The sequence below is a fragment of the Ciconia boyciana genome, chromosome 8 (assembly GCF_034638445.1).
Source record: "Ciconia boyciana chromosome 8, ASM3463844v1, whole genome shotgun sequence".
Lineage (NCBI taxonomy): Eukaryota > Metazoa > Chordata > Aves > Ciconiiformes > Ciconiidae > Ciconia > Ciconia boyciana.
In genome coordinates this window covers 12,732,444-12,755,129 of record NC_132941.1, presented here as the reverse complement: position 1 = coordinate 12,755,129, position 22,686 = coordinate 12,732,444, and the positions used below count along the sequence as shown (strand labels likewise).

The 22,686-nt window shown below is 39.3% G+C and overlaps 1 protein-coding gene and 1 long non-coding RNA gene across 3 annotated transcripts in view; one reads left to right on the top strand and one right to left on the bottom strand.

The window, feature by feature from the left end:
- The window catches only part of SLC12A1 (solute carrier family 12 member 1), a 49,084-nt gene extending 26,398 nt beyond the window's left edge, over positions 1 to 22,686 (top strand). For both annotated transcript variants that reach the window (XM_072871146.1, XM_072871145.1), the window contains exons 15-26: positions 807 to 906; positions 998 to 1,109; positions 4,852 to 4,992; positions 6,858 to 6,964; positions 7,842 to 7,924; positions 10,549 to 10,692; positions 12,521 to 12,652; positions 12,873 to 12,984; positions 15,386 to 15,472; positions 17,752 to 17,887; positions 20,208 to 20,275; positions 22,551 to 22,686. In XM_072871146.1, coding sequence (XP_072727247.1) covers positions 807 to 906; positions 998 to 1,109; positions 4,852 to 4,992; positions 6,858 to 6,964; positions 7,842 to 7,924; positions 10,549 to 10,692; positions 12,521 to 12,652; positions 12,873 to 12,984; positions 15,386 to 15,472; positions 17,752 to 17,887; positions 20,208 to 20,275; positions 22,551 to 22,686 — 1,358 coding nt within the window. The remainder of the gene's footprint in view (positions 1 to 806; positions 907 to 997; positions 1,110 to 4,851; positions 4,993 to 6,857; positions 6,965 to 7,841; positions 7,925 to 10,548; positions 10,693 to 12,520; positions 12,653 to 12,872; positions 12,985 to 15,385; positions 15,473 to 17,751; positions 17,888 to 20,207; positions 20,276 to 22,550) is intronic.
- On the bottom strand, positions 15,558 to 22,029 carry LOC140656000 (uncharacterized). The gene is made up of 3 exons (XR_012043922.1): positions 17,716 to 22,029; positions 17,062 to 17,180; positions 15,558 to 15,616 (listed from the first exon to the last, which is right to left on the bottom strand). It is a non-coding gene; the product is annotated as an uncharacterized lncRNA (long non-coding RNA).

The window sequence follows — 22,686 nt, the reverse complement described above, 5'->3', positions numbered from 1 at the left end:
AAGCATTTGAGGATTTCTGCCCTTTCCTAGTATATTGCCAGTGTCCTTGCTGCAAAGTAGCAGCTCAAAGCTTGGTTAAATTCACTGAAGACAATCTACGAAAGCTATCTATCTCCTGCTCTCTAAGAGAGTGACTTTTGTTCAGCGCTTATTTACCAACAACTGAAGGGTTCAGAAAAGACTAATATTCCTTAGAAAATATGACCTCTACACAAATCTCCACTTAGTTGCACTAGGTATTAGCTTTGTATCTTTGCATAACGGGACTTGATCTGCATTCATGTAGATCTCAAAGTATGGAAAGCTGTTTCTTATCAGTCTCCATCCAAACAGATGCACAATAACAAGAAAAGAGGTATATGCCAAAATTGGTTTTGGAGAACAATTTTTTACCTATATAGTAGAACAGAGCTAATTGGAGCTAGCAGTGTTCCTTCCTAATGGTTTAATTTGAACTTCCTGAAACTCCACACCAAATACATGACTCAGGGCTGTCCATTTTATACATGGGGGAAGGATATAAAGTTAATGGAACAGAGAAGAAAATGGGGTTTTTTAAGCAGAGGAAGAACATTCCCCACAATTTTTATATAAAGAATGAGAATATTTATTTGCATGTTTGTTTTTGCATCACACAAGCAAAACCTATTCTATTATGAAGCACAAAGAACGATAGCTCTGTATCTATGAAGCATAACAGAATATACCCTGTTTTGGCTCATAGATAACATGATTGCTGACCTTCGCAGTAGAACACAGGGAAAAGCCCATGGTTTAATATGCATTATTTATCTTTATTAATGCAGAAGTAAATTGGGGCTCTTCTACACAGGCTCTTTACTATATTAATGCCTTAGACAGCGCTCTGGCATTAACTACAGTGGAAGACCATGTGAAAAACTTCAGGTAAGATTTCCAGTGAACAGCAGAATGGCTTGGCTTATTCAGAATAAGTACGTCACCCAATTAAATACAACCTCTTTTTTCCTCCTAACAGACCCCAGTGCATAGCATTAACAGGAGCTCCTATGATCAGGCCTGCTCTGCTAGACATCACACATACTTTCACAAAGAACAACGGGCTGTGCATCTGTTGTGAAGTGTACACGGTAAGGTCAACTCATATAAATCCGAAAATTCAGCACCAGTGGGTGCTGCAGATCTCCATTACACATTCCACTCTCACTCGGCACACAATGTTCCCATTGGTGCTGACGGGCGTCTGTGCAGACCATGAAAGAGATACGAACTGAGAATGAATTTTGTCATAAGTCTTGACAAGAAAGCTATCAGCTGATACAGAGCCTGCTGGTAAATGCCTCATTGAGATGCATTTCAGAGTTCATAGTAGATGGAGCAAAAAATGGTTTGAAAAAATAAAGCATTACAAGGAAAGATTTTTTTTTTAAATTGACACAGCAAGGCTTAAAAACACAAACAAACAACCCCCCAACTTGAAGGATTATAGTGCAAGAGTCAAATTACCTAGGCTATTTTCAGCTTTGTCACTGATTTGCAGTGTTGGGGGTTGGCAAGTAATTCAGCTCTTTGCAGTGGTTTCTCCAAAACTGTAACAATGCTAATTTTGAGGATAAACGTGCTCTTCTGAGATCTAAAGAGAGGACCAAAGTATATTTCTAGTTATAAATACACAGGAAATTATGTATCTTAAAGGATGAAGATCTAGTCTCTCATTAGGACAGAACAAAAATAGATAGGTTTGTAGCGTAGAGGAGAAAATGTATTTTAAATATTACAATGACCTTTTAATTTAGAGAGGAAAAAAAAACAGCTCATGGCACCAAATGGGGCTGCAGAATCTAACTAATAGAGTTGGTCCAGGCAAGATAATTTATTCCTCTACAGGAGCGTAGGAATAATTCATTTGATGCTGCCACATTGCAGAAAGGGGGTACAGAAGATCTACGTGCAATTCTTCCCAAAGCAAATGAATCTATAAAGAGTGAATGGTCCTAACTTTTCTCTACTGTAATTATTGTTAGCTTTCCCACTGCATTCAGTAAGCATAGAATCAATCCCAACAAGATCCTGACACTATGTAGCTTCCTAAAGTTGAGTTTCAGCAAGTTTTCTTAATTCTTAGGCATGTTTCTCTAATATTAGTAGTTTCTGTGGAGAACTGAAATTTCCTTCCTGTCTACACAAAAAACTAAGTCTATTTTGCTAGTATATGTTTTTTCATTGTTTTTTTTAATGTTGGCTTGAACAGTCTGAGTTTCTAGTAAAAAGGGCTATTCTGCTGTTACTCCCTGCCTTCACGTAAAATATTTTTGCAAGGTTAGTCTTCACTCAGTCTACAAATTCACTGGACTCTTTGTACAATTGCACAAACATTAACACTGATACTAAGGAGGAGTAGGGAAGGACACAGATAGGCTGTCATCTGATAGAAGGGTGGGACTGTCCCCTTGGCCAGCAGAAACATATTGTGCAAGCCAGTTGTGAAACTATCCTCAGGTACCCTCCTTAGAGAGGCTGGGAAGAAGGGTAAGACTTTTTTTGCTCCTCTCCTTACCCACAAGGGAACTTCAACCTTATTGTTCAACTTGCTATTCTCAGCTCTTCACACTACTCTTCCAACAGTTAGGATCAAGCTCTTCTTAAGTTACACCCATTAAATCCAAACAAACTCCAGTACATTTACTATCACCAAAGAATGTAGCATGATCTCATTAAAGGAAGATCACATGGACTCTCTCATCCTTTCCCTTGTTCTTCCCAAATAGCTATAAGGAGTTCAGAAACATACATGAGGGACAACACCTGAGTGAGCATTAACCCAGCCTACTTTTGATCAGGTCAAAACTCACTTTATATATATATCTGTGTCATGTTTTTATCTGTGCCTTTTTCATTAGAATTATATAAAAATTAGAATAATATATTATATTATTATAGAGTAGATAATAATCTACTCTATACTCTACACTACTGTATACTCTACACTACTGTATACTCTACATAATCTAATGAAATTATATTCTAATGAAATATTATGTCTACTCTATAATAATATAATATATTATTCTAATTTTTATATAATTCTAATGAAAAAGGCACAGATAAAAACATGACATATGAAACCTGCCAGGTCATTTCACAGCTTCTTTCTCAATGCTATTTTCTATTTTTTAGATGGAACTAGCTGGAAAGTATATTTGGAAGCCCTTGCCTCCTTTTCTAGCAGCCAATGCCAATTCACTGAAAGTAAATGTATTGCAGTTATTTCTACGTCTACATAAATGTATAGTACATCACATTTTCTTCCAGGAAGGCAAAAAAAAAGTTTCAGTAAGGCTGAAAAGTTTTGAAAGAAGGACACTTTGGGTTTACATTCAAAATCACCTTTTAGAAATTGATTTTGAATTAAGTGATCCTTCCCATACATTTCATTTTGGAGAGAATTTCTTTCAGTTCGGGTTTATACACTGTTCTTGAATGGGAAATAAGTTTTGAGCTTACAGTATTGGCTACGGACAAAAAAAATCTGAATCTCCCTCAGCTCTATTTCAACCAGTTTCCCAGCTTAGCAGAAGAAGCTACCATATACTAACTTACTTTAAATGCAAAAGATTTAAATATGAATTTTGAAATACAATCTCCTGAGCATGAGTTTACCAAGCCTTCCTAGTTTTATATTATAAGAAACTTCTACCGATTTCTGTAGTTATCTGTTCCATTGGAACCAAAATTGCAACTTGCTAGCAACCTCAAAAACATTACAAATTTTAAAAAGCACAAAGGAATGAGTTCTGCACAAAAATGAAACTCTGCAGCAAACTAAAGTTCAAAACTATCTGTTTATAACAAACCAAGCTGGTACCACTTCCCGAGTTAGGCACACAGAAATACTCACTGGATTCCAAGTGCTTCCAAGCCAGCTCCATCCTTCTGGCACGTCTAATTATTGCTTCTATCTCTGATGTTGCTGGACACACTCCCACAGTTTACAATTCTGCTCTTCTATTCTGCCTTGGAAAGCAAAGACTACCTGTCCAGCCCGGTAACACTTTTCGTATTGGTTTTGTTTTTACCAGTATCTGAGACTCATGAGTGTCCCTCTGAGTTTCATCTTCACTGCAGATGATCTGGACTACTGATTCAGCTTCCTAAAGACAACATGAAAGGGAATAAACGAAACCTAGCAAACCTTAAACTCAAACTTAAGAGCACAGATTTTTTTAAATCAATTAAATTCAGGTACATGCTTCCCAAACTTATCTCAAATCTTTCTAAAGGCCATGCTTGCAAACTTGATGCCTTCTTTGGGCCTAATCTTTTGGGGACCAGCCCATTCTCTGCTGCCCAGTCAGTGTATCATGTCTTGTGACTTGGATATGCACATGGATTTTGTCTCATTAAATTACCAGATGACCACTGGAAGAACCTGGTGACAAAGGCATTTGCATCTTTAAATGTATGGCAACAACCCTTTTCTCTTACTATTAGTAGACAGGAGCTTAACCATGTATATTTAGATCTGCTGAGACCTGTTTACGTAGTCAAGTCAGGGAGGGACTTTATTCACTCTGAGATGCTTCATCATACCTTAGCTATGTTTCTAAGATGTTACAATCCATAGTAGTCCTTCTTTCTGTCAGAATCACTATATTTAAGTAGCATTAACAGCCTCAGCCCTCTCGAACAGAATGTGAATTATGTTAGCAGCACAGTTCTTTTCAAAGGGCTGAATCTCTGTGGACCCTTTTTGGAAATGTATTTTTCTGACTCTCTCCATTCACTCCCACAGCGGACCAGGTAACTCCTTCAAAATCACTGTGTGATGTATAATACAAAGCCTTCTTAATAATATTTTATTGTATCATGCAGGGACCACGCAAGCTGTGTGTTAAGGAGATGAACAGTGGCATGGCAAAAAAGCAGGCCTGGCTCACAAAGAACAAAAGAAAAGCCTTTTATGCAGCAGTGGCAGCTGACAGCTTCAGAGATGGAGTCAAAAGCCTACTTCAAGTAAGCTTTTTGTTTACAGAACACACAGAAGAGTTTTACATCAAAGCATCCCTTTATGTAAAGCATTACTGTTTACTTGTTAAGAAGTCCTATGTAGGACTGTATATATGGATAATGTTATAAACAGAAAGGTCATTCTGGGGTACATGTATTTATATTACAGGTTATTTCATAAAGAGAACTAGTTCTGGGCTATGAAATTAAGAGACAAGGCAGACTGATTCTCTCATAAATGAACAAGACACTATTATAAAAAAAGGGAGGCATCTACAGGGCAACATATGAATGTCTATGCAGCCAACACTTGATACACTTCAATTCTATTGTTGGGTATTATGCAGCATATTAAATATCTGAGAACATTTTTGCATTCATTGAAAACTGAAAGTGTGTAATATACATTTTCTGCAAACAGAGAGAAAGCCATCTAAATAAAAGTCTGCAATATTTTTCTATTACTCTCAGAATACAGCAGATCATTTCCAACAGTCCATTTAAAATGGCCTTAATTAAAGCACAGAGGCACTGTTTTAATATTTTTCATCTCCCTGTCTCTCTCACATATATGAATATTTAAACATACAGGTACCGAGGCAAAATGTAGAGAAAATTCCCATCCTTTGCATGAAATACACTGCTGAAAAGACATCAGTGCAAACTGAGACAGTAGGGAATTGACTAAAATACTCCGGGTAACAGTCACCCACTGGTAGCCTACCAGTGCTCTTTGTACACTTGCTGAATGGACAGTACAATTGAGCAAGATGAAATATTATTAATAAAGATCCCTTTGTTCTATCTATGAAGGACACTTCATCTTGGGTTTATACGTTGTCTCAGTAGGAGATCCTTCTGATGGTTTTGAGAACTGTTACAGTCTGATGATGTCGTCCTTTCCATTACTACTTAAACGCTATTGCCAAAGTTAACTACTGGACCACAAATAATTCCCTTCCAGCAAACAGAAGGATAACCATACCATCATTATTGTAACCTAAGGACATCTGCATTACTTTGCCAACCAATTATTCATTTCAATGTAAATAGTGCAGATGTATCGTGCTACTCAAAAAAAACCCACCAAGGTTCCAACAGTTATCTATTTTCTTTTTGCTAGTAGTAAAAACTGGCAAGTGTAACAGCTTGACAAGCTGGTGTATTTGTGGGTCTCCTCCTGAAGGTTCCCAAGACATTGAGTACTTAGATTTCTATAAAAATTACATTAGCTGAATCTACATCTGACAACCCTTACTTGTTCAGGTTTTAGCATCCAGTCTTAGTTTTGCAGGCAATCTAATATCTTGACAAACCGTTTGTTATTCCTGTTTATAAACTGCAATTTTATCTATCAAGCATGCTCAGCTAATTTTGCATAATCTTTTTGAAAAAATACAGCAAACAGAATGGCAACAGTTTCTAAGTTCATGGCAAAAAAATTATTCTTAAGAGGATATGCCTTCTCTGCATATCTGAGGTGTTTTAAGAGACTTCAGACCCAGTTCATCTATTGAGTATTCCAAATCTGATAAAAGCTTTATGCTATTATGTTAGAATGAGCATACAAACAGTGCTTAAACTCTCTCTTGATTCCAAGTTATTGAACCATTTTAATGAGAGCATGTCAGAAGAAATGCAAATGAATGCTAATTTAGCAAAACTACATTTCTGTCATCTAAAATAATTTATAGTTGGAATGATTTAGAGCTAATCTTTCTGCATGGGTATGAGCATGAAGGACATTCATGAAATGCAATCTAGTTGTAAGTGTCTCCAGAACATTACTTCAGTTATCTTTTGCCATTACTTTTCATTTACAGTAAAAGCATGTGTGTGTACCTTCTTAAGCAGTGTTTTAATATTGTTAGGCCTCAGGCTTGGGTAGAATGAAACCAAATACCTTGGTGATTGGATTTAAGAAGGACTGGAGAAATGCCACTGCCATGCAAGTTGAAAACTATGTGGGCGTTATACAGTAAGTCACAGTTCAGCATCTCCTTTTTTACTCCTCTTAGACTAGATTAATATAGCATTTCCATACAGAATTTGACATGCAGAAACAACATAAGAAAACACCTACAAATCTGGGTTCACACATGCTAGCTCTGCAACAGAAGTTTCTGCCCATTAAAAAAAGGCTCCTTGGCTTCAGACACCTAGCAAGATCTGCTTAGCAAACATCTGGCACTGTCAGAGCTGACGTGGCTTGACAATGCTGCATAAAGAAGCTGCACTGCTGTCAGCAGTGCTTTTGCAGAACTGTATTTTCCCATTTTTAGTGGGCAGGAGCTCAGAGAAAAACAACCCTAATGTACATACTTAGGGAGTAAGAGAACATCATGGAATTCTTCTTTTAAGCCTCGGAGACAGAGGAAGAGCCTTGCTTCAATTCTCATGTGTGCCTAAGGCTCAGCAGCTCTGTGGGTTGGGATTTAGCCAGGAAACAGTCATTTAGAAACAGGCTTCTCAGATTCTTGCTCAAAATTCACTTGTAAAGCTGAAGCGAGTTAAAGAACAACAAAATCCACCCCAGTTTTGTTATTTCCTTAGAGAAGGCAGAGAAAAGTTACCCAATGGCAACCTCGTTCCTAAAAAGTGTTGTCAGAAAGACCCATTTCAGGAATAGCCTATCTGTTCCCATGCCCAGTGATACCCTTTTTTTTAAATGAGGGAAGATATTTGATAGTACTTAATATTGGGCAATTCTTTCTGCAATTTTACCTACAGCAGCCTAGTACATGGCAGTAACCTTCCTGTGAGCACTAACACTTTTACTGATCTGCTGAAAATAGCTTTGCTCATCAACATACATGATGTGAAAGGATATTTATTCTTCTTTTTCTTTCTTTCAGTGATGCCTTTGATTTTGAGCTCGGCATGATTATCATCAGAATTAGCCAAGGATTTGATATATCTCAGGTCCTCCAGGTTCAAGGTATGTGGTTACTCAATAGCTGAATACGTATGCTGGTTACATGCTCAGCACGAGAAGGAATCTGACCAATACTCTTAGAGTCACCATCTGGTTTCTAGAATAGTTCCTACACCCATAACTTTTACAGTTCCTCCTTGCTTCTGCAGTTTCAATCCTGCCCAAAACCCTTGCTGAAGCACTGGCAGTGACAGAAGGAGGCCAAGCCTCACACATTAAGGGGCTCTGCACACCAGAGAACTCGATTCCCAAAGCACTGCCAGCACAGGCACAGACTAAAGCAGTAAAATCATGCTGTGCCACAGCAACCAGTCACTCTGCGGCATGCTTCCTTCCTGCTCTTGGCACATCTTCCTCCCTCTGCCTACCTGCCATCTCTGGGACTGGTGGGAATCAGGAAGCTGCACTTTTGGTACCATCTCTGTGGAACGCTGGGACCCAGAAAGTTCCAACCCATGCAAAAATCTGGAACCCACAGGAAAATCAGTTGTCCTCTTCATCTTTTTGTTCATTCTTCCTTAGGTTAGCGGTGCATATCTCAGGGGTAAAGGGAAAACTTCCCACCGTACCACAACTGTTCAGGGAGACATGCCATCTGGGTGGAAAAGGTAGAGGGAGACAGAGCACGCAGGCAGCTGCACCTAAACGAACGGCTTCCAAGAGCCACATACCACGGTGGCCTTCGTTTTTCCTTTTCCTCTTTAGGACACAGAGGTCCTACTGGTTCCTCAGGTACCCTGGGGAGGCAATGACTCCATATAAAAAACCCATCAGAACAATTATCTAGGTTTTCAGTACGATAATTTTCCCACTTCTCTTAAGTTTGTCCACTTGAGCAGACAGATACAGCCTAAACCCGGACATTACTCCTAGCGTCCCTTGTCCTCCCACCAGAGAAATCTTTTGCGTTACAAATGAATTGGATAAAACCCACAGACAGGGGACATCGGCAGGCATAAGAAGCATGGCGACTCTTTGCTGCCGCCTGCTGCCAATCCGCCTCCAGCTTCTCCCCTTTCCAGGGACACACAGACCGCGCTCAGCGCTGCTGGGGAGAACACCCAGAAAGGACGTAAGTACCTTAGCTAATTAAAACCCAAATTAGCTCCCCATTAAAGAGGACGGATTCTAGGATGAGGCGATCCTCAGAAGCAAATCCCCTCTCAGAATCAGAAGGCGCCAGAGACTCCTTCCCATCAACAAGGGTAGATGAATATTCACCCAGCAGACTCCCTAGCAGCTTGATGTGCATGGAGAGCTACAGGGCAAAACTACGGGGACTTAAGAAAAAGTACGAAGCTAATCATGCTCTTCTTCTCCCCCTTGTTGACACCTCGAAGAGATCTGCCTCTTTGCTTGCTGTAAGTCAGAAACTGACTGCTCAGAAGATACAGTCATTAAAACACCAGTGAAATTACAGCAAATACCAACTTTGCATTCTTACAAACTAGCAAATGTTCTCCAAGTGTTAAGACATGAGGAATCAAAAAGAATTAGGAACGTGGTGGGGGGGAGGAAAACTCCAAATATGCAGAAATGTTTTGAAGCAGATACAAAGTCTCCGGGGGGGGGGGGGAGGAAAGAGATCATTGTATTCTATTATACTTGCTACAGCATTCTGTTTAAAAAACCTGAAATTTTAGTTTTGAGCAACCATTAAGTTAGTGACTATCATCATGTCTAGTAATCAGAAGTACATGGCTGTCATAGGTTCTAAAGTAAAAGAAATTATATTCTTTTCTGTTGGCAATTGAGAGTGCCAACAGAGCTAATAATGTCTAGCTAGTGAGGGTTTGGGTTTGGTTTTTTTTAAACACAATGTCTTAAATGTATTTACCTCACTCTTAGCCCATGTATTACTCAAACAGAAGTTTTCCTTATGAAAAAAGCTTTCTGCAGGCAAATGCCTGTATCATATTAATTAGTGCCTCACCATAATATATTCCACAATAACACGTGGTACCTTTTTCTCAGCAAAAGTCTAATATTGCTAAGATGAAATTGTTCTTTTATATTACTGAATTTACAAAATTGGTTAGCTAAATCTTACATCATTGCAGCAAATGTTGAAAAAATTAAAGCATTACAAGTATTTCAGCATAGAAACTGATCGCATATTCAGGATCTTTACATATTTCTGAGAATTTTAAAGTCCAAAGCCATGTGACCTTGTCCTAGGGACCCAAGGGCTAGAACTCAATACATCAGCTTTCTCACTTTAGGAAAACAGCTTTCCTAATGCATTTTCAAGATCTCGGGGAAAGAAACCAACCAACCAAATCCACAAACGTAACTCAATAAATAGTATCTCATGTAACTATAAAATACAGCAATACTAATTTGATCTGGAAGAGGAAATCTGAGAGCAGCTGAGTAGCACTTTAGTACACACCACTGCTGTAGGCATGGGCAACCTAAGTTAGGGCTTCCAGAGATGAATTCAGCTTCTTCCTCCCTATCGGTTTGCAAGGAAAAAGCATTTCAAAAGAGTTTTTCCTCCCAGCAGCTTTACATTGTGTACAAAGTACCACAACAGCAATTACATCACTGCCATTATTTCAGTAAGTGACTTAATTTAAAATAGAAAGTGATGTGTTACCAGTTCCCTTACTTTTCCCAATATACAGAGGAATTAGAGAAGCTGGAGCAGGAGAGATTGGCACTGGAAGCTACCATTAAAGAAAGTGATTTTGAAGAAGGAAAAAGTGGCATCCGTGGATTCTTCAGAAAAGCCAGCACGCTCAACATCTCAAAACATGAAACAAAAAAGGGTAAGTTCCAACGCATCACATTTTCACCAATATGCAAACTGGACTTTGACTCCAAGGCCAAAACCCCACAGGAGCCACACAGAAGGCCCTGGAACAGGGCCGACGCTGTGCAAACCTTCCTTGGTGGCCACAGCCTTGTAAGGCAGAATAGCGTGAGGGTCCTCAGCTGGTAGGACATGCTACCTCATACAACACAACTAATTCCCGCCCCCCTCCCCCATCTGCTAAATGAGCTTCTCAGCTCAGCTTATGTTGAATTCTATTTGTCAAAAATAGCATGTTTATTAAAGTTTGAGGAATACAGAACAAGTTGGGTTTTGTTTTGTTGGTTTTTTTAATAGGGTGTTTTCAGTTTTTAAACAGAGGCCTTTTCTTCTCCTCTTTAAAGAAAGCAGGAACATATGCACAATATTCAGGGAACAAGCAATCTCACTTTACTCAACATACACGCACACAGTACCCAGCTGAAAAAGAGGTAAAAATAGCACTACTGCTGTATATTCTAAGCATAATTTCATAAAAATGCACAAATGAAGGTGGTAAAAGTACTGAAAGTAAATATACAGCATGCTGTCAAGTAACTAATTAACACATAAATTGTATGTATAGGTGATGAAATCAAAATTACATTTCGGATATAGTAAAATTATACAGAAATACAGACAGAATTAAAGGTCTCATTTCACAATTGCTAGGCCGTAATGATAATGACCCACCTGAAGCCATGCTTGTACACAGACAAGTATTTTCAGAATTTTCACCTGCAGAGACTATTACATCTGGCTGTACATGCAACTCCCACAGGTATCAAGAAGATCTACAGACTGAAAACATAAAATGTCATTATTCTTTACTTGGCAGACTTCAGTTCATTTTGCAGGCTTCAGTAGAAGGTATTTTTATAACAAATACCACAAGAATGTGCACCCCTGTTTCAACTACCCTTTTCGATTTAGTTCAGAAAGGCATAAAGGAAATACATATTACACACTTTGGCTCTATAGATGAGACAGACAATGTTAATAAATATCCCTGCCTCTCCGTTTTGCTTATACATTCATCCTCCCCAGAGTTGCTGCATCTTCCAGCATAGATGCTACAACTGTAGAGGAAAGCCAGTAACTGCTTTAGAACTATCCTGTCCACACTCTAGAAATACAGGAAACCAAACAAAGCATTTTCAGAACCTAGCAGATCAGAGTAAAACCTCTAAAGAAGCCTGTCTGCTCCATTTACAATACTGCTCTGACACAGTCTCTTTGAAATCATTGAAAGAGAAGCAGTAATAAAGCCACAGGCGTCAAAAGATGGAATGAGAGAAGATATTGTTAGTACATAGGCAAGACTGTACCTTTTAAAGCCAGCCAAACAAACAGCAAGAATCAGTTTATTTTCAATTAACAACAACCTTCTCAAGCATAGGGAAGTTGCCATATATGCTTGTTTTCTGCCTTCCACTCTCAGCTTCACCTGTGCTCTCACTGTACCCTGTTAGCTCTCCTTGTCCACCATTACTGTGCATTTCAGGGAGCTCTGTATTTTACAAGACAGCTGAGCTTGTACATGATGCAAAATGATGCCATTTACTTCTAAAATCTGTCAGATACTTCCCAATTGCTTTTTAAGGCCCCAGTGAATTTTAGGTTAACTAAAAATATCTGGAGAACAAATAATCAGATAACCCTTTTCAAGATGTTATAATCTAGTGACAAAGTATTACACAAGCTTTGGTTCATTTTCCTGAAGCTTTCTCTCCACTTGGCTCCCTAAAGCTACTCATTGCCTCACTTGTCAGAAGTCCTCCCACATTTTTTCTTTCTCATTACAGAGAGCACCATTAACACAATACAGTCAATGCATGTGGGTGAATTCAATCAGAAGCTGCTAGAAGCCAGCACTCAATTTAAAAAGAAGCAAGGAAAAGGTACAATTGACATTTGGTGGCTGTTCGATGATGGAGGTAAGGAATTCGAGTAAGAACCACAGGGAGAGAGATTTCTGTGTTACCAAATATAAAAACCAACTTGGAAACTTGCACAAAACTGTTTTCTTTTAAGATTACATAGTCAATTTTATGTCTGGCTTAAAAATTTATGTCCAACACTGCCAAAGTGAGGGATGGAATTTTTACCACACAATGCACTAATTTGATCTTCCTGCAATTTTATATGTTCTTCCAGGTCTAACAATCCTAATTCCTTACATTCTAACTATCAGGAAGAAGTGGAAAAATTGCAAATTAAGGATCTTCACTGGAGGAAAAGTCAATAGGATTGAAGAAGAAAAACTAGTGTAAATATAGTTATATTTGTCTCACTTTAAAGAGTTTGAATTGATGCTAAATATAATGCATATACAGCAGGAAGCTGGGAATTTCTCAGCACAACTCATTTGTTGTACTGTGGGCAGCATGAAAAAAAATGATGTACTTGATAGAAAGGTGTTGAGCTTATGGCATAGCCCTCAAGGCTCAGTGTAAATGGTGATTACCAAAGGAAACTCACATCCAGCAATTTTTCCCATTAATAGCTCATATTCCCTTCTCTAAGAAGAGCGATCTGCACTCTGTAATGAGAATATAATTACTTTTATGGGATTTACATGAGATTGTCCAGTTAACAGTAAGTGAAATTGCACATGCAGCTTTTCATATGCAAATACCATAGCCAGATAGCTCACGTAAATGTGATTAACTGTAAAATGGTAAAATATAAAGAAGTTAAAGAGCAAGTTAGTCAACTTTAAGACCAAGTTGACTTGACTGAGCTTTTTAAAAAAAGTCTAGATTTCATGATCATCATTTGCCTTCAAGCAAATGAAAGGTACTAATATAAACTTATTTTCATCATCACTGCATATTGGACCTTTCCTTCCAAGGCACTTTATACACTAGAGGCACAGCCATTTCACCACCAGTGAAAGCAGGCCAATTTGGGATGGAAGTCAGGAACTGCTTAACAAAGAGCAGCAGCACCATGTAGCGAGTTAAAAACAACATATCCAACCAAAACTCCAGTGGAAAACAAGTGAGATGGATGCAAGGACAGGAGTTAGAATTTAGCCAGCATCACTAGGATTACGACACAGTGCCTCCAAAAGACAGCTGCCACAGGGATGCTCCCTTAAGCTTTTGCTTTCACATAAAGCAAACTTTACTCCACTGCGGTTCTGTCAGTTGTAAGGATTACCCTAAAGTTAACATACTTCTGTAGAAGAGATTCACAAGTGTTTGTACAAACTATTCTTATCATTGGGTAAAAAAAGCCTTACAGCTGCTCAAGGGCATGCAGGGAAGTGTTCTCTGCTCCTTGTCCAGCGTCTGCCCAAGCTTGTCTGTTCAGGACCACAACCGGCTCCTGGATCTAGGCACTCAAGTCACCAAATTTCTTTGGGAGGTAGTAGGAGATTTTGACATCAAATGGGATTTGTCAAAACATGACAGATCTTCACAGAGGCAGTTCTGGCACCTGTATACACTGCTTGTCCTACAAAAGCCAGAGTGAACAGCATGGTCAGTACAGTTGACAATGACCTAGTTTGACTCCAAGAAAACAATATGTGTATGTCTTTCTACCTAAACACTAGCTTTCCTCAACAGTATATTCTACCCACCACACACAGAAGCCTTCAAAGAGACAAATCCGAAGGCCAGGTGGCTATTCCATTCCCTAGGTAGATCTAATACAACAATATCCAAGTACAATTTCATCCATTGTATTTCCAATTCAGAAATTAAATTTATCTGGACTTTTGCTAACATGTAATTCCCCAAATATTAAAACCTTTCCACAGAAGTTGAGACTTTGCCCTTTTTGGTGTTTAAATCAAGGATTGCCCCAAGGGACATCAGGATTTATATAAGCAGTATGTTCTTATTATATAAAAAAACCCAAGTAAATTCTCAGGTCATAAGCAAATACGTATTTCTACCATGGTTTGCTCCTAGGAACTTTTTGATCTTTTCAAATTCCAAAGGTTACATACCAAAAAAAAAAAGAAAAAGAGGGGGTAAAATATAAGATAAAAGTTCCCAACCATGCTTCAACCAAAGGCAAAACTGACCTAACTAAAACTCTCTAACCTCAGCACAAACACACACAAAGCCATAAACTACTCCTCCTACCAATTGGGGCAGAAAAGCAAAGTATTTTCCTTTATGAAAATATGTAAAGACAACATGTGAGTAGATCAATATAAATTCATAAATGAAAAAGATACTTCTTTAAGTATTGCACATCGACCTTCCGGACCAAATTTTCACCAACACATACACTACCAGTGTCGTACATAGACCACGCACAGAATTCAGATAATAATAGAATAACAGAAGCCTTCTCTAAGTATTGGACAATTCTGTCCTACTGTATTGTGAATATTTTTCCTTTATAATTCAAGCCTTCGCAAATACTTAAAGTACCATTTTTGCCCAAAATGTAAACACCCTTCCCTCTGTCTGCTATTCATTTCCATTTTTTGTGATTTTCATCGATCATCACTCAAATGAATTATACTACAGCAATCACATCAATCCAGTTCTGTAATTGGAAACTGAAACACTAAAGCATTTAAAGTAATTTGTCATATAGTTAAAGATAATGAGACAACTGTGTTTGATATCTTAACTCATTTATGAGTGTTCTTTGATGCAAGGCACTCAGACATATAGTGATAAAATGTTCTCTCTTGTTTTCAGGATGGCTTCACTTCTAAGCAAATTCAGAATAAAATTCGCTGATATTAATATCATTTGTGATATCAATATAAAGCCCAACAAAGAGAGGTAAGAAACATTACCAAAATCCATTATTTAGCAGCAGGCCTTTATCAGGAGCTTGTTTCTTTTATGTTGAGCATTAAAAAAAAAAGACCAACACACACCACAAAGAACAACACTGTCATTTTATTGCAATCATTTTCCAAGTACCTAGAGCAGGAAAAAGAAAAGAACCTTTTAGCAATCACAACTCAGAGGGTCAAAACTATAGGCAGCCTTTTTCTTTATGTTGTAATTATAAGACAATTTTAATAAAGACTAACTAGACACTGTACTTATGAACCACTAAATTTAACAGGCATTTTATGATGGCTTTTCATACCTACTTACGTTGCAATAGACTTCACATCATTGTATTATTCAGTCAGTCACAGTTCTCTTGTAAACTCACAATCTCTGCCAACTCAGCCTTCTGGGTTTTACCATGAATTCATAAACTTAACATTTTTCTGGCCAAACATAAGCATACTTCTCCTTTCCCATGAGGACAGTATTATAATATTCCTCTAGCACTCAAATATAATGAAGGTTCAATGTTTTTAAAAATTAACTTATGTACAGAGTTAATGCTCTTAGGCAGAGGTTAGGAAGTTGGTAAAATAGTGCTCAGGAAGCTACACCTCCAACTGTATTAGCTAAAAAAAATTCTTCAAGTCCTTGCTTTCTAAAACATATCTCTATAGAAATCACCTATTTCTTCTGCTTTATGTAGACAAAAGTATATAGCAGGTTGCTCAGAGAATAATTGAATCTTAACTCAATCCACAATATCGCTCTTGGTCTTAAAGATCCTCTGAAAACGTTCTCACCTTGCTATGCTCTCTTCCATCCCATCCCTTACTCCCCTCTTGATAGGTCCATAGCTATTTCATAGTCAAAGGGCTCCTCTTCTCCACCCAAAGCCTTTCCTCTGAGTTGAAGTGCAATCTCAGGTTAGTCTCTTAATCCTTTTGTGTACCGTTTCTCCACACACACATAAGTTTGCAAAAACAATATTAGATTCACCAGTGTAGAACTGTGCATCATGTAGAACTGTAGAACAGTGCACTGGAGATTTTGACTTAGGAAATGCAATTAAAGAATATAAAGATTTTATTACTAGGTAAAGTCACGTGTTAGTGCCCTCTTGATCTCTCAGTTAATATTTTTTAATTATATGAAGAACTGTGCAGAATACTTCTCATTTTTCCAGTACTATGCAGTGATTTTACATAAATAAAAGCTATCAAAAAGAATGCGTATCTGGCGTTAACATAAAAATCAAACACATTTGCTGCATCAGCACTATCTGAACAGAACAAGTGAATATTGTGCCAGACACTTGCTAGACCACTGTATCTCTCTCCCAGCTGGCATCCCATTTATTTCACTGATAATAAGAGGATTATCACTATTTTACATACCGAAACAGACACTAAGGATGTTGACAAGCTCTCTGGCAACTTAGCAACAGCAACATTAAATGCTGCATGTCACAGCCTTTAAGCCATCTCTTGACTTCCTGGCCATATAGCAAAGTCCAACCTGTGCCCAGCCTCCCATTTCACTTCACAGTGAGGCCTGGCAGCATAAAGTGCTTGTAGAAACACACTTACATTAATATTAAAGAAACTCCCTGAGGTCTCTGTGAGATGATAGAAACTTTCAACAAAGGGGCAAGCAGGGAAGTGCAGAAGGATGCAGAAGTGCTTCTCCAGATGATGACAGTCAAAAGCTTCAAGAAACAAATTTAAATTTAGAGAGAAAATCTGTGGAAAAGTTGCGAAATGAACACAAATCTGAGTCCCCATATAGCAAAAAGCCTACAGCATTTCCTTCAGCCCCTTGCTACAGGATATTTATATCACCTGTTTCCCCACTGCATTAAAACTGTAACAGTAAAACTGTAACAGTCAGGTGATTGCTCCAGTTAATGCTAAAACAATAATAAAAGCTCAGTATTTATGAGGAGACCCATATTCATTGTTAACATTATTAACCAATATACTGCAGTTTGGAGTTACTGTAGAACTCATTTCAGTATTTTTGCTACAACCAGGAAAATGCAGAAAATTCTCTGCAACTGTAGTAGGCCAACCTCAGTGTTTAATTATCCTCAAATAACCCCAACATATTGAAGTGCCACAGATACAACTTGCAGCACAATGTAGCAAAGAGTAGGTAAAGCTTTTGCATGTTTTTCAGCTACAATTATAGGCAGTCAGGCCTGCCACACACAACGTCTGTGAAATAAGTTAGTGAGTTTGTACCCTGCAGCAAGGCCTCCTTTGTAATTCCTGTTTCAGCTGGAAATTCTTTGAAGAGATGATTGAGCCATATCGCCTCCATGAAAGCTGCAAAGATATAACAACTGCTGAGAAATTAAAGCGAGAGACTCCATGGAAAATTACAGATGCAGAGCTAGAAGCATTTAAGGAGAAGGTAAAGCCTTGCCTACCTTTTTACATCTGTACCTTTTCTTACACTCCAGATGACTGAAGCGATTAGTAAGAAAACGTGAAATACCAGATATGGAATTAGAAACATGACATGTACAAACCTGTATTTGATATTTACAAATTGGATTTATATTGTAAACAATGCAGAGGTGTGTTATGGTTGCATTATTCAGCACTCTGTAAGACCTTGGCATGTTTACTCAGTATTTTCCACGCTGATGAGAGGCTCTGCCCACATCAGAGCCAGCCAGATGAAAACCACCTCTGAACCAGAAGCCACACAGTACTGCGCTGAGCCTGAGCTAATAAGATCTGCTGAGAGGTTTATTAAATGGCTCCACTGTTTTAGAGCTTGAACCTCTGAAAGAGTGCAGTTCCAAACATTCACTACTTTGGGAAATTTAGAACTGAATCCAGACCCTACAACTGGCTCTAGGAATTTTTCCAAAGGCAAGATTTAACATGGATTCTTACCTCAATGGCCGAGTGAAGACTAAACCTGCCTACAACGCAGGAGCTCTCCCACAGTTCAGAAGCACTGTAAGGCGATGTTGGCTGATCCACTGGGTGAATTAGAGCCTGGGCTGCTCTTTAATTTTGTTGGAACATACCTTTTTAGCAATGAACCACCAGGCTTCATCAGGCCAGTGCTGAAAGGATACTGCAAACTCTTCCACCCTTAAGAGACAAGTTCTCCTGTAACTCAGAGAGAATTAATCTAGCAATTTTGTTTATGGTTCCTATTGGATTAACCTGAGTGCACTGAGAGTTTAGTTATCTCCACTTTATGGTGCTGGTAACTTCCTCAGCGGAGCAAGGACTGTGAGTCTGAGCTCAGAGCCGCTAGAGGTCACAGCCTGACATATTAACATAAGCTGAAATCAATGGTGATTTAAGATAACACACTATACTACCGACTGCAGCAGCTGGGAAACAGACTGACTGCTCACTGTATTTCCCTTTTCATAGATTTGATAACCAGCATAAAGTTGTTGTAGTCAGCTGTGGGCAGAAAATTTTTGAAGTGCTCTCAGCATAAATCATCAAAACTTGGGAGTCAGAGCCCTTAGAACATCTCAGTATAAAACACAAAAGGAATATAATCCCAGATACACACTTGTGTGCAGAACCAGTGAGGATACAACCGGGAAAAAACAAACAACATGATTAAGCTTGGTCTTGTCTAGGTCACTAACTAAGGAACCAGGAAAAAACCCCATAGGTTGAAAGCAGTCAGCAGTATGAAAATGCCAAATCTCTCTGTAAAATAAGAACAGCAACAAAAAGTTTAGCTTACACACCTGGAAAGACATGCCCCTTATCTTCAGAAGTAAGGCAGTTCTGGGAAATTTATGGAGGACATTAGAACACATTTAAAATTCAAGAGAGAAAAACCTGGCAGCACAAATAAAGGGTGATATTATAGGATGATTCTCATGAGATAACAACTGGCTAAATTATGAGGGTTCTTACTTATATAATGTGTAAAAGATCAGCAAAATTTCTGTAGAAAAGGAAAATTTAAGGTCTGAATAGAGAAAAAACAGCTTTTAACCTTCTCCAGGGAAAAAGAGAATAATTTAAGACCAGTTAAGATACATCCACCTCCCATGCTGCAATCTCCCTGTACACAAACCTGCCCTGGTCTCTTGTTCCCTATGACTTGTGTTAAGGTATAAAAACTTTAAGGGCCTGAGCCTGACCATAAAGTAATCTTGGCGGAATCTCAAAGTAACAGCCATTTATGCCATTTGTAAAAGTCCATACAAATACACAATACATAAAGCAGCTAAGTCTTACTCCAGACTCCTGGTCTTTTGTTTAAGAGATGAATTTCTGGCAAGGTGCTCATTTACACACTGACATTCAGCCCTACCGGCATAGCAGCTGGACACTTAGGAAACAGATGAATTAATATATTAACCGCCATCAAACAATAGCACAAAAGAGTCTCTACACAGTTCCCTAACAGCTATACTCCATAGCCAAAGAAATACTTAAAAACTGTGTCTGAGCCAGCTCCGGTACTGTGTCAGTACAAAAATAATCTCCATCCCCAGGAAATCTTACAGTGAACAACACTGGCCCCCAGGTAATTATACTAATCAAGCAGCACCTCTTAGCCTCCTATTTTGCCATCTCCATCACTCTGGACCACAGAGCAGACCGGGCTTTCAGTGCTGCCAAAGCAACAGCAGAAAATGTTGTGGGCAATGGGTAGTGTAGAAGTCCATAAGGCACCAGAACTGAGGATCACTGACCTAACTGATTTTTTTTCTTTCCCCCCGTTTTGTTTTAATCAGAGTTACCGCCAAGTACGTCTGAATGAACTCTTACAAGAACATTCGAGGGCAGCTAACCTCATTGTCCTGTGAGTTGCAAGATTTTGGTTCTAACTTAGAGAATAATCTAATGTGTAAAGGGATTCTGGACTAGAGCAACAGAAACACTTGTGTTAATTCACTGAGGCCAAAAATAATCTTTTAAGTACCTTTTGAAGGACTTCCATCTGGACTGATGGTTCTCTGGGACTACACTGAATATGAATCTTTCCTAGTAGTTCTTCATAGCTTAAAACAAAGCTCTACTCATGAAAGAGTGTAAAATATGTAATCTTCACATCCAAATCTACATGTTGAGTGTTACACCTGCTTACTCACCTGCAGAAAATACACATTTTCCTTTCTTATGCCCCCAACTCAAAGTTAGAGAAAGGATTCTTTTGGTTTGCACACAATAAATGGAGTTGATAGCCAAGGTCTACTTGGAACTATCTGAAACTGAATAAGGATCTTCATCTTGAGTGCGCTCAACAGGCACATGCAGGCCAACCAGGGGATCAGGCCCAGCCAGCACGGGTTCATGAAGGGCAGGCCTGCTTGACCAACCTGATCTCCTTCTATGACCAGGTGACCCACCTAGTGGATGAGGGAAAGGCTGTAGATGTTATCTACCTGGACTTCAGTAAAGCCTTTGACACTGTCTTCCACAGCATTCTCCTGGAGAAACTGGCAGCTCATGGCTTAGGCAGGTGTACTCTTCCCTGGGTAAAAACCTGGCTGGATGACCAAGCCCAGAGAGTGGTGGTGAACGGAGTTAAGTCCAGTTGGTGGCCAGTCACAAGCAGTGTTCCCCAGGGCTCAGTTTTGGGGCCAGTCTTGTTCAATATCTTTATCAATGTTCTGGATGAAGGGATAGAGCGCACCCTCAGTAAGTTTGCAGATGACACCAAATTGGGTGGGAGTGTTGATCTGCTTGAGGGTAGGAAGGCTCAGCAGAAGGATCTGGACAGGCTGGGTCAATGGGCCAAGGCCAGCTGTATGAGGTTTAACAAGGCCAAGTGCTGGGTCCTGCACTTGGGCCACAACAACCCCATGCAATGCTACAGGGTTGGGGAAGAGTGGCTGGAAAGCTGCCTGGAGGAAAAGGACCTGGGGGTGCTGGCTGACAGCCAGCTGAACATGAGCCAGCAGTGTGCCCAGGTGGCCAAGAAAGCCAACAGCATGCTGGCTTGTATCAGGAATAGCGTGGCCAGCAGGACTAGGGCAGTGATCGTGCCCCTGTACTCGGCACTGGTAAGGCCGCACCTTGAATACTGTGTTCAGTTTTGGGCCCCTCGGTACAAGGACATTGAGGTGCTGGAGCGTGTCCAGAGAAGGGCAACGAAGCTGGTGAAGGGTCTGGAGCACAAGTCTGATGAGGAGCGGCTGAGGGAACTGGGGTTGTTTAGCCTGGAGAAAAGGAGGCTCAGGGGAGACCCTATTGCTCTCTACAACTGCCTGAAAGGAGGTTGTAGAGAGGTGGGGGTCGGTCTCTTCTCCCAGGTAACAAGTGATAGGACGAGAGGAAATGGCCTCAAGCTGCATCAGGGGAGGTTTAGACTGGATATTAGGAAAAATTTCTTTACTGAAAGGGTGGTCAAGCATTGGAACAGGCTGCCCAGAGAGGTGGTGAAGTCACCATCCCTGGAAGAGTTCAAAAAACATGTAGACATGGCACTTCGGGACATGTGGGCGTGTAGTAGGCGTGGAGGTGTTGGGTTGATGGTTGGACTAGATGATCTTAGAAGTCTTTTCCAACCTTAATGATTCTATGATTCTAAGGATGATGCAATTGCCTAAAGAAAAAGAGGCCATCAATAAAATTACCAAAAAAAGCCATTTTCAGAATCAAATTTTAGTTAGAGTAGATAAACCTCTTTAACTCTATTAATTCAGTCTCCAGAAAAGGGGTGATCAGGTAATGTTTACCATAAATTGACCCATACTTTAAAACTCCCATCTTGCAGTAATTACAGATCAGAAAATAAGCTGGTGGACTGCAAAACTGTGCATGTACTGTATTCTTATCCTTTTTAAAAATCATATTATGTGTGGGCTTTATGACCCCAAAAATGCTTCTTTACCAGTTTAAGTGTCCAGCACAACTAGCCATGTTAACGACACTAACCAGGTGGGCAAGAGTTTGCAAGATTAAGGCCTAATGGTAGCTTTGTAAGATTAAAACAATCATGTAGTCTAATTATGAACATTCAGAGCTGTATATGAACAGTTGATGTTTTCTACTTAATATTTAGTGAGATGCATGTTATCAGGGCTACCCCTGTCTTCATAATGTTAATTTTATTTTTCTCTCTGTCTAAACAGGAGCCTCCCAGTGGCAAGAAAAGGAGTAGTGTCTGATTACCTGTATATGGCTTGGCTAGAAATTCTCTCCAAGAACCTTCCTCCAATCTTAATGGTCAGGGGCAACCACAAAAATGTACTGACTTTCTATTCTTAG